At 35.3% G+C, this 12,523-nt stretch overlaps 1 protein-coding gene across 1 annotated transcript; it reads right to left on the reverse strand.

The window, feature by feature from the left end:
* Positions 1-2,171: 2,171 nt before the first annotated feature.
* Positions 2,172-11,973, reverse strand: LOC101249593 (transmembrane emp24 domain-containing protein p24delta3). The gene is made up of 4 exons (XM_004248767.4): positions 11,535-11,973; positions 4,720-4,926; positions 2,612-2,688; positions 2,172-2,529 (listed from the first exon to the last, which is right to left on the reverse strand). Exons 1-4 carry the CDS (start codon positions 11,751-11,753, stop codon positions 2,385-2,387), a joined length of 648 nt encoding a protein of 215 aa, XP_004248815.1. The 5' UTR covers positions 11,754-11,973; the 3' UTR covers positions 2,172-2,384.
* Positions 11,974-12,523: the final 550 nt, after the last annotated feature.

The raw sequence follows: 12,523 nt of genomic DNA on the forward strand, positions 1-12,523 counted from the left end.
ATTTTATTAATAATGCAAAGAGTTACATTTGTAGATATAATTTCTATTTAAAAATATAAATTATCAGTAAAATTCAAATAACAACTTAAAGAATTAACTCCTAAATATAAGTCAAATAGAATTCTAATAACATAATTTTAAAATACTAAAAATAGCTAACTAATTTATTTTTGCAATATCTCTCTAACACCGCTACCACTTGTTATGAAATGGCAGGGATGGGATCTTCTAGTGGTTGAATATGACTTCTAGTGGAGTATCGGGAATTAAGATGAGTCTGTGGAGGTTGGTGGTTGAAAGGAATCATGTATTTGTAAAGATGAATACTTTAGTTTTAGATGGGCTCTTTGTAGTAAGAAGAATCATATGTAAAGATGAATTTCTGAGTGGTGTTGGAAGAAAAATCATTGAAATTAGAGGGGGTATCAGTATCAATTTCTTGTACATGATTAAAAGTACTGAAATTCAGAAAGAAAAAAAAAACGTTTCATTTTTAAGTTGTCTTTTAGTCGATTAAGGTTAGGAGTTGTACTTGTGGGTATTGGTTGTTCCTCCAAAAGGCGATTCATTGGTGGCGGTTAATTTGCTTCAATTGCGATAGGTGTTTCTTTTCGCAAAACTAATTTTTTTATATGTATCATTTTTGTAAAAGAAGGTAACTCATGTATTGTCAAATCTGCTGAAATTGTTGGAATGTTCATAATCAGATCGTGTAGCGTTGGTGAAGGCATTTTGGTGTATGCACAAGTAAGTTTTGTGTGTCCTAACCGTCTATAGCAAGTACATAAGATGTTTCATCCTTTGTAGAGTATATTTTGTCGGTGATTCCTGATTTAAATGTGAGGCTTAAGGAACTGCTCTAAAAGTATCTTGATATAGAAGCGGAAGTACATCTGATCAGGAAGGATGTGCAAGTGAACACCCTTCATTAAAAAATTAAATATATAAATCAAAATTTATAGAATATACACATATACCTATGTTTGCACACCATTGACATAATCAGTTTGTTTGGCGTAGCGGTAAAAAGCATGCCATAAGTCACATTGAGGTTGGGGAATTTGACTTTGTTCTTTAGGACTTATAACTACTAATTAATTACTATTGAACATAATCGAAGCTTCAATTAGATATATTTCTTTGTATTAGATATTAATAATGTTACTAACAAGTTTCTACCAAAATAATTAGAAGAAAAGATTAGATGCAATTAAATATATACCATTCCCTTCAAAAACAAGTTATTATAAGAGTTATATTTGGATGCAAAAGAGTTAATAAGGAGTTAACTTCTTGCATAATTTTAAGTAAATTCAAAAAACTAATAAAGATTTGAATTTTTTAATTAGAATTCTCCTTCATTTTCTGTCAAAACTATATCCATTAAAATTAAGAAATAGCACTAAATTAATTTTTTTTTTTAATGTGTCATGTGTGTTCTCTGAAAATCTTGACCTGTCCATTTTAAACTATTATTTTAGTTTATATAATTATAGTATATTTTTATCACAATCTCATGAAAAAAAATTATTGACATCGATCATGGTACAGTCACTAGGTTAGTCAGATGGATGCAGATGAATATCCTCTCCATTACTTGTTCTCTTCATTTCCTCAAGTACACACTTGGATAAAGTTATGTGTCATAATTAAAAACTAAAAATAAAGATTTAATTGTTATTTTAAATCTCCACCTTTAGTGTTTAATTATGACACGTGACTTTCATCGATAGATGCTAACCCACTTGCTCAAATATTTTATTAGTTACTCTCTAAATTTTGCACACCCTTCTTATAGTCTCTAACTCCGCCACCACTGCAGACATATTTACCTCTAGTTGTAGAGGAAGTACATGCATCAATTTTAAGTAGCTTTCCAAGGATGTTGCCCACTCGAGTCAGTATTTTATGGTCGTAGAATTTTGATTGTAGATCCAGTACACGAACCCAGATTGCCTGAGTACTATAGTTGAATAATAGAAGCCACAACTTTAGAAAGTAATTTTGAATGAACCATGTAGAGTTGTGGCCATGTTTGTTTCTTGGTGAGAAATTATTTCCAAGATCAATCATATCAAATTGATCGGTAGGGTGTCCAGAGATAAATTAATGCTGCTGCTTCAGAGAACGTACAACAACATTATCAACTAATAAGTAACAATAAACAATAATAAAAGCAAATGGCTCCAAGTTATGTTGCATTATGTCTGAGTCCTTGTATACACAAAAAGCTGGACAGTAAATCTTATCTTTGTCGTATGACACGATGAAAGCTGGATCCACTAATATAACCAAAAAAAAAATGAATTGTTAAAGAAGAGTGAAAATATGGTAGTCTAAGGTTCTTTCTGCTATCCAGGAAAAAAGTTTCACCTAAAGATGGCCTAAATTAGCTTTTTCTTTTGGAAATATTGCTTCAAGTACAATATTTGCAGAACTGATGCCAAAATGCAGACTCCCAAAGACATGATACTGAACCAAGCTACACGTGCATTTGTCGTTTCACTCACTGACCGCATCTCTGATTCCCTGAAGGGGCAAAAAAAGTTGAGAGATGAAGAATAAATGCAAACAAATAAAAGTTATTGCCTCCATAAGCTAATATATATACCTGGTCTTCAGGTAAATCAAATTTTCATGAATGGCTTCCACAGCTCCTTCAAGCTTTCTCAGCTCAAGCTCAACACCCTACCATATGTAGAAAGTGTGAAAAAATCATAGAATTTTGAGAATACATCTGGATATCAAGTTATAAGAGCACAAAAAAAATAAAAAATAAAAAAGAATCATATATGATCCTTTCCCAGTGTGCAAATATGTAGGCAGGAATATCCATTATAGTATGCCAAACATATACCAATTTCAACAAAAACTTGGAAGTATTTTCTATAGATGATTTTCTTGAATTAAGTCATAAGGTGATTATTTTGTCTTCCCCCACAAGAAGAGGCGTGATGCTACCACGGTGGCACACCTTCATGTAAGATTGACAGGTTTTAACGGGAAATCAACAAGATACCTATTGTGGAAAAAGCCCAAGAACAAGTCCAAGAATTGTGGAGAATAATCAGCTAAGGCCTACACATATTTCATGTTTCAAGTCCAAGCCTTGGAGTAAGATTGGGCCTCAAAGGAGAGCCCAAGGACCAGCCACATGGAGACCCCAAGGAGCCAAAGTGAACCTGATTCGCATACCCAAAGATGCTGAAGAAATCAAGCCCAAAAGGCTGAAGTTCATTCCCAAAATAAGGCTGAAATCTCATGTTCAAAGGGGCTGATATTAATGCAACTTTAGGCTTGTGTTATAGTTAGTAGTTTGGAAACTATTCCTCATTCCGTAAGTGTTAAAGTGGGTAAAGTCTCACATTGGTTGGAGAATGAAGAAGCGGTTTGCTTACATGGACTAGGGCAATTCTCCCCTTATGAGCTAGCTTTTGCGGTTGGGTTAGGCCCAACTGTCATATTCATGGTTCTCAGAGCCAGGTCAATCCCCGTTTGGCTCCCGGTCCACGCTCCAATCGGGCCTGGGCGTGAAGGGGGATGTTGGAGTGGGTAAAAGTCCCACAATGGTTGGGACGGTATAGTGGTTTGCTTATATTGACTTGGGCAATCTTCCCCTTATGAGCTAGGTTTTGGGGTGGAGTTAGGCCCAGATATCATATCTTTACGGTGAGTGACAATCTTTTTGACCTTGCTTCCTTAATATTTATTATTTCCATTAAAATAGAATTCAAAGCACATCATATTTGGGATAGGATTGCCCTATACATATAACGATAAATTTTGTTATTTTTAGTTTGGATACAAATATTATGAATATTATTTGAGAGGTTTTTCTTCTTTACACATTTGTGAGTGTTGACTTGGAATTTATCTTACTCAATTCTTTAAGAGGTAAGATTAATTTTTAACTTGTATCTTTTTTTAAATATAACTGTGGTGTCCAGACTTAGCTTGAGCGCACCTCGACTAATTTCACAAGATACCTGCCACTTCCCATAACAACATGTACTACTCAACTCTATCCACCAAGGTTAAGATAGATGAGAAGAAATCACCTAGTGGTTTTTGTCTCTGAAGGGATTTGAATCAGATACCTTAAAGTTCTCAACCAATTCATTAACCGTTAGGCCACACCCTTGGATATCTTAACTTGATATCTTCAGTTTCTATTAAAGTTAAAGGAGGTAACTGAACTTACACTGATTGTTATCTCTTAGCCGCTAAAAAAAGGATTAAACCCCCAAATACCCAAATGTTTACTGTTACCAACTTTAAACACCTAAAGGAGTTTGGCAAAGAAAGTAGTAGTAAATGCTTCATTCGCAATTGCAACTTTCTATCTATCATGATCAACATATCCACAGGACATGCCATTCAAAACTTAGAATCACGAGAAATGCAAGAGAAGATCTAGAAACAATCTTTACTATTCTTTTCAATTTCATATATTCTCGATTAATTCCAAGATTATCATCAACTCAAATAGGTGTTGCCTCACTAGATGACCTGTCCATTATCATCCATATTGTTGGCAGTAGGACATTTCATGCTACCAACAAGCAACATGTATCAGTGTCATTTATTTATCTCAAAGTATGGGATGAATAGAGATTTTCGTAATCTGTAGTCTTGCTCTTGCAGTGACTACTACTCTCTCTATGTGGTTGGATCCAAGATAACAGGTCTGTACTCATTTTGAACTACTCAATTTCTCACCTCTATCTTCTCTTTTCTGGCAACTGATTCCCAATCCTTGGCAGTAATTCCATTTTTCCAGTCAATGTTTACACTGAGACTCCCACCTCCTGGATTATCAGCCCAAAAACATGCTAGGTAGTTGCCAGCCTCTGTAGTTGTGAAGGCAAACTGACTGTGTGTTACGTTCTCCTTATGATGAAGAGTATTTCCATATGGCGAGGTGACCTGCATAGTAACACACAAGACATGATTTTTGGTATTGCAACGAAGCAGTCAGATAAGCCTGTCTGAACAGTTGACATAAATCTATCCATATAAACCAATATACAAGCAAACTGCCATCTCTGTAACATGGCAAACCCTGAGAGGTTTAAGGGACAAGACGGAAACACACACTACCTCAAATTTAGTGGCTAACCAAAAGTTTTTGTTTACATGAAAGGTCTTCAGTATTCATTATATAAATATCAATACCACCTGAAACTACATAGAATTCCAGAACCCTACTCTACTTTCATGAGCATGTGCGAGTGAGTTTTTGACTTTTTTCTTTAGTTGTTAACAAACTGTGTGAACAATAACTACGAAAAAGATACAATATCCAGCCTTTTATTCTATATCTCTAGATTAATACTAATCCTGCAATGTAGATATGCAGATATGGATGTAAAGCAAAATAAACACATGATAGAATTTCAACAGTAACACAAATTACACCGAGCAAATTGAAAATACTTTAAAATGCCTTCAAAGCTGCCCCTAGGGATTTGATCTAGTTATAGCGTTATGTGTGGGTTAGGTGCATGCCAGGAATTCGCACCTCGCTCAAAAAAATAACCTGGAATTTATGTGGAGAAGGGTATAGGGGCTGCGGCAGCATTATCCAGAAAAGAATGTATGCATCAAACTTTTATAACGATATAGCAAGAAAACAACCTTCAGCTACTACAGGATCTTTATCAACCAATGAATGAGCCTACTTTACGCACTTCCACACTAAGCAGGCAAGGCTAACTACAAGCAACAAGGCATCACCTGCACCCTCCAATCCAATGACTATAGTTTCGAACTGTGCACCAAGTCGACTGTAAGGAATTTCTCGATTATCACAACGTAGCATTTAAAGCTGTACTTCCAAAATATATGGCAAAAAGTACGCGGAGAAAAAGCACTCAACATAACCATCTATTCTACTTAATTACTGCAGAACATAATGGTTTTGGTGTCACCATATTGCAAAGGACTGAAAATGTTATTTACCAACTTGCCATCATGAAGTTTCAACTAACCTCAACGTTAGATGTCACTATTTGCAATATACAAGGATGGGTAGGAAAGAATTGTAGCTCTCTCGGTACTGTCTTTATACACCAAAACTTTCTCCCAAAAGCAATTAGTGTTTGCAGATGACACTTTAGTTTCTGTGATTTTTATAGGACTCATCACTTAATTGGATACTTGGTATATGCATTAAACATGGTTTCAGGTGGTGTCAGACCCTAAGATCCACATTAGAAAGGGTGAGATCATACAAGTTAGAGATGTGGAGGATATTGAGATTCATGCACACGTTTTGAATTGTAACGTTGGAACTCTCTCCAGAGCATACCTTGGTTCTCCATTAGGTGCTTCAAATAAAGATCGAGCTGCATGGAATTTGGCTATATTGCTCGGACTCTCCAAACTGATGCCGCACCAGTGTTAGATTCTTCAAAAGTACACTATTTTTGGAGAATCCGACATGCACCCGTCGCAATTTTTTAAGAGTCCAAACAACATAGGAATTTGGTACTTCAGAGGTTTGAGAAAATACTTGTAAGTTAGAAGAAAGATATTTATACAAAGGAGGAAACGAAGTGCTTATTAAGAGTACACTATTGAGTATTCACACATACTTCATGTCTGGCTCCAGTCAGTGTTACAGAAGAACTGAGAAGATTTCAAAGAAACTTCCTATTGGATTCGGCAAACAGGGCAAGGAAGCTTCACTTGGTGTGGTGGGAGACTGTTACAACTTCTATGTATTGTGGTGGCCTTGGGCTAAAGACTTCAGAGCTTTCAATACGGCATTATCAGCCAAATGGTTATGGAGATTTTGGAATATGCTTCAAGGAGGGAGATGATAATGGAAATATATGAGGTCTTGGAAGGAGCTTGGAGGACTAAAAATATTAGTATGCCTCATAGATGCTGGTTGTGGAGGAATATTTTGAAAGGATGGGAAGTACATTGTTTTGTGTCTTTCAAGATAAGGGGATGGGAGGAGATAAAACTTTTGGGAGCAAAGGTGGGGTGAGGACATACATTAAGGCGTGCATTTCCAAACAAATTTAGAATGTCATGCAAAAAGGAGATGAGACTCCAACGTGTCCGGATGATACAAGGAGAGGTGTTATGGATTGAGGTTTATTACAAACTTTCATGACTAGAAAAGTGGCAGAATTCCAAACCTAATCGAGTTGTTTTACAATAAAGGAACTCGGGAGTATAACCCTGATGTATAGAGGAGGAACCAATGAATAGTGTGGTATTGTTAGTTATTTATCATTGTATGAGAAGCTTCTGGTTAGGGAGCAATGTTATCAAAGGCGCGGTTAAGCCCTGATGGTAGGCTCAAAGTGTGTTGTGCGCTTTGCCTCGTTTAATGTGCACTTCAGTGTTGTCACCAAGGTTCTAAGGCATACTTTCCTTGCCAACGAACCTCTTATGAAGTGGCAACACTAAACAATTGATATTTCACCTTATCGTAATTATTTTTCAATTTATTTGTTCATATATTTGTCATTCATGGTTATGTATTATTACTCTTGGACTAAACATATACATTTGGGCTTTATTTATAAAAGTTCGTGCTTTATTTGGGCTTAAAGCCCCAATGGACCTTAGAGCTTTTGCGCTTTTTGCTTTTGATAACACTATTAGGGAGGAGGTCGCATTTCCGCATAGTTTGATTTGGATACCTAAGATATAGAGAAAAAATGTGATTCTTCACTTGGCTAGCTACAAGAGGAGCGATATTGATGGTCGACAATCTAAGACAAATGTTACTTGCATTAGTTGGTGCTTCATGTATAAGCGTTCGACTGAAGATGTTGACAATCTAATCCTTCGTTGTCCGGTAGCCTAGAGGTTATCGTGAGAATTTTTGTGTTTGTTTGGAATGACTTGGGTGGTACTAGAAACTGTAAAGGATCTCATGCTCAATTATAATTGTGATAGGTGGTGGAAGAGAAGATGCAGGGTTTGGAATACTACTCCACTAGCGCTTCATGTGGGTCATATTAGGTGAAAGAAATAGGAGAGCTTTTATAAGTGCAGAGATTAATCTTGCTCAATTCAAAAATAACCTTTTATCCCTTATTTGATTTTGTGCACCCATGAGAATCTTTATGTATGGAAGATTGGGTGGTATATTTCATTAGGTTTTGTCTATTTTTTGGTGTACTTCTTGTATATGGGTAATTTTTTGCCCAGACATTATCAACAAAATTGTTACTATATCAAAAGAACAACAATCAGGCCTTAATCCCAACTAATTGATATCATGTAATTGGATTCTTTCTTTCATTTACTCTATTATAAACTATCAAGATTGATTGCAAATGTATGTCCTTTGACACGACTTTATAACCCACTCTACCTCATCCTTTCAACACCTTCACTCATATTGCACCGACGGACTATTGCATATAGAGTAATATAAAGATTAAAGACCTACTCTTATTTTATCCTCCATGTATAATTCTTGCACACTCTTTTAGATGTGACTAATTAAATCTTGCCAGATTACCTAAATCTTCTATGACACAAATCTACATCCGCATATTTATAACATTCATGTTAGGAATATGCTGAACGTTAGAGGCCTAACATGCAGTCCAATATGACTCTGCTGGTCTTACAGCCATTTATAGACTTCCTTTAACTATGTTAGGTATCTTATCACATAACATTTCTTCATTTCCATCATTGCAACTAAATGTTGCATGTTGCATTTTCATACACTATGACATTCTCCTATATTTGAGACTCGATATCTGAATAGTTTGTATTTAGGTACCATACTTTCCTTCTGATCTCATTCATTTGAGGCTTGATATCTTACAAATTATAAACGGTAAAGGGTCAAATATACCCCTATACTATTGAAAATGATTTATATATACCCTTCTTTATACCTTGGGGCCATATATACCCCTCCCGTTATACTTTGGAACATACCCCTAATTTTAACATAATGACACATGATAGACTGAAAATTAAATAACCCATCCCCAATTTCTTTGAAACGACCCATTTAAAACCCATTTTTCGGATGACCCACCTTCAACCAAATCCAATTACATAAGTCATCTTCATTTATTTAAAACCTCCATTAAAATCAGCCACAAAAGCTCATTGTGGAACTAAAGGAGGGAGTGAAGCCTCCATAAAAATCAGGGTAGAGGAGGAAGTGAAACCATTGCTTTCATTTTCTTTTAACTAGGATAAAGTAATTTTATTAATAGTAGACGACTAGTAGTACCAAGGGAGGACTGCATAAGTAAAAAAATAGAAGTTCTCACACCATCTCATTCAACTGTAATTTCAGTAAAAAAATAGAAGTTCCCACACCATCTCCTTCAACTGTAATTTATATTATAAGCTTCAATATCAACTTTTCTTAGAAGGTATTTGCATTATTTGTGTTACGAAAAGTTTTCCATTTTATCTTGTGAGATGCTTTTGCTGGTGTTGGTCGCCGAAAGTCGAGGATTCAATCTGGGTGGTATTAGCTTTTTTCACTTCTTCCTTGAGTTTCATATTCCTTGAGTTTCATAGTGAGCTTTCACGGAGGCTGATGCCTAATTTTAATGGAAATTTTAGGTAGAGAAGATGACTTCAAAAAATGAGTTTCTACGAAGGTGGGTCAGCAGAAAATGGGTGGGTTCAACGTAATTGGGTAATTAAAATTTGTAATGGGTTATTTGATTTTTAAGCTGACATGTGTCAATCTGTCAAAGTTAGGGATATATGTGGACCAAAGTATTACGGGAGGGGTATATATGACCCCAAAGTATAACGAAGGGTATATATAAAGTATTTCCAATAGTACAAGGGTATATTTGACCCTTTTCCAAATTATAAATCCTTTGTCTTCAAGCACCCTGAGTCACATTTTATTTCTCTAACATCTGAAAATTTATATTTCCGCTAGACCATTAGTAGCTAGAGAATAATATTAAATGTGTTTAGATATTCGACTACATGTGCATATTTTGTTGGTCAGGTTAAAATTTCCACAATAATAGTAAGAAATCACCATTTTCACATGTTGAATCAGGTAGAAACATATAACCCTTTTAGTACTGAAATCCTATTATAAAGATAACCAAATATGAGCACAAGAAGTTCAATGTTACAATTGGTTTGATGTAGAAGGACTCTGTTTACAAGGATATTTAACTCTGGAGAGCCTTAACGATTTGGAGGTTGGAGAACATTCAACAGCTTCTAATCCTACTCTACAGTCAGAAGGGGTGTTGTGCAGAATGATTCTTTGATTTGTAGAACAGAAAGGCACAGGTAATTCTCAGGTGAGTCAATCATGAAAGCCGAAGCCCTTTTCATAAAGGAGTAAAAGGAACTTTCAGCTACTGATATTTTGTTACTACAATGCCCAGAAGAATTTCCATTTTGCACCTTTTTCCTTCTTTGTGTGTACGCACTCAGCTCCCATGAAGAGCATTCTTACTGCTGAGGAATTGAAGAAAAGAACGATAGTGGTACCAGGTGGCAATGCTTCATTCATAAAGAAAAAGGGGGAAATGTGGGCCTTACGCTTTTGCATTGCATCAGAAATGTGGAACCTAAAGCTTCACACCAAGAGCTAGCTAGTTCATATCACGCAATTTAAACGATCTCTTCTGGTGCTGGAAAGGAAAATGAGGGGGGGAGGGGAAGAGAGAGACAATGTACCTCGTGAATAAATTTGCCTAGAGCACAAATGAATTCAGAAAATGAGAAAATAAAGCTTTATCGTCACTCTCAACCAAACAATATGAAGTCTAAAATTAAGCTCATACTGGTTTAGACCATTGAAATCTCAAGCTCCCACAGTTTCAAAAGAGAAACATTTCTAAATACAAGTCAATGCAAAATCAGGACTACATAAAAAGAAAAAAGAGAGATACAGCATTATGTGAAACTAGACTTGTATACAATAATGAATAAATCATCAGATGGATTTGTCAGCTTGCAAGGAAAATAAAACAATCATAGTGATTAGATAATCATCTGTAGACTTCGACCAAGCTAAAATTGGCTTGGTATACTAAGTCCAAAAATTAAAAATCAGCAAAAAGACATCTTGCTGGCACCTTGACTCTCATACAATATCCAGAAAATAATTGGGCAATAAATAGCCCAATCAGCTCCAAATTCACCAACAAATATAAGAAACTCAAGCTCGCAAGTTTTAACATATCATTCAGCAGAACTATCATTCCAGCTCATTCTAGTGGTAGAAAGCAACAAGATATTTTTCCAGTTTACTAATAATAAGCCTATAATCCTGAAGCTTAGCATATCTAAAATATTCATTGATATTAGGGCTGAAGTATAAATTTTTGGAGGGACCTACACTTTGATGTAGTATACTTCTATATACCTTTCTCAAAAAATAAAATATTCATTCATCTCAAATAACCAATTGAGGATTCCATAACTATTTACAGCTAGGTCAATTTCAAAATATATGTATATCCAGCATAAAAATGTTGGATCCATCTCTATGATGGATCAAGGAAAAGGAAATAAGATTTAAGAGCAAAAGTAGTAAAAAGTCATCATACCCTAGCGGAAATGGTGGGGGTAGGGTGAACATGATCGTCGGAGATGACAACATAATCTGCCAAAACGACGACGTTATTATGGAGTTCTTCGGAAACGCACTTGGTACCAGTCGGCGGCAGACTCAACCATATTGCTTCACCCTTGTGCAATAAACACAGAACCATCAAAGGCACCGCAAAATACATAAATCTTGGCAGGTTGCCACTATCCCCCATCATTTCCTTACTTGTCTTTTCAAAATTACTCCCTCTTAACTCTTGATTCTCTATTCTCTTCTGTAATTAAAAAAAAATATACTCTCTGATCTTTTGCTTGCCTGGGCCTGGAGGGCTATGTAATTCTATTGCTGTCATTCCGACCCTACACCTGGATATGGTCCATTTGCACAAATACCCTTCTTCTTTTTTTAATGTTTTTTCATTACTTTTAATACTAGTTTTTGACAAAGATAATTAACAATCAATAATTTTGGGTTAGACGATTATGAGTGTGTTTGGAAACCCACCTTGTTATTGTATTTAGACGCAATTATGTTGTCGGTTCTGTTTGACTAAAGCGTAATTATTGATCAACAGGTAATTAGTGTAATTGACAGGGATAATTACACGAATTAATATCTAAAAATGTTACTCAATTTTAAGAAATTATCTAGTTAATTCATTAAACTTTGTTTTGTATCAATAAAATCACTCAACTTAGATATTTGTACCAATAAAATTACTTACCTAAATTTTATTATTTAAATAAATTTAGCATGACAAAATAAAATATTTTTTATGCCAGGTTCATTACTAAAATAATTTAAAACCATGATTCCGACGTTCACATTGAGGATCAATCGAAATTTATCCTGAACCGCACTAATTTACACATTGAGGTTTTCCATGTTGAAGCATCCAGAAATCGCAACTATGCATGTGGATTGTTATTGCAGTAATTGTTTTTCCACTTGTATATATTGAAAAAATGCAAACAGAAAAAGGTAATA

Source organism: Solanum lycopersicum, chromosome 10, assembly GCF_036512215.1.
Source record: "Solanum lycopersicum chromosome 10, SLM_r2.1".
NCBI lineage: Eukaryota > Viridiplantae > Streptophyta > Magnoliopsida > Solanales > Solanaceae > Solanum > Solanum lycopersicum.

Coding starts and splice junctions, on each gene's coding strand:
- LOC101249593 (XM_004248767.4), bottom strand. CDS start 11,753: ATGATGGGGGATAGTGGCAACCTGCCAAGATTTATGTATTTTGCGGTG. Junction 2,689..4,719: donor CCAGAAAAGAGAAGATAGAG/GTGAGAAATTGA, acceptor TACATATGGTAG/GGTGTTGAGCTTGAGCTGAG. Junction 2,530..2,611: donor TTGATTTACCTGAAGACCAG/GTATATATATTA, acceptor TTGCCCCTTCAG/GGAATCAGAGATGCGGTCAG.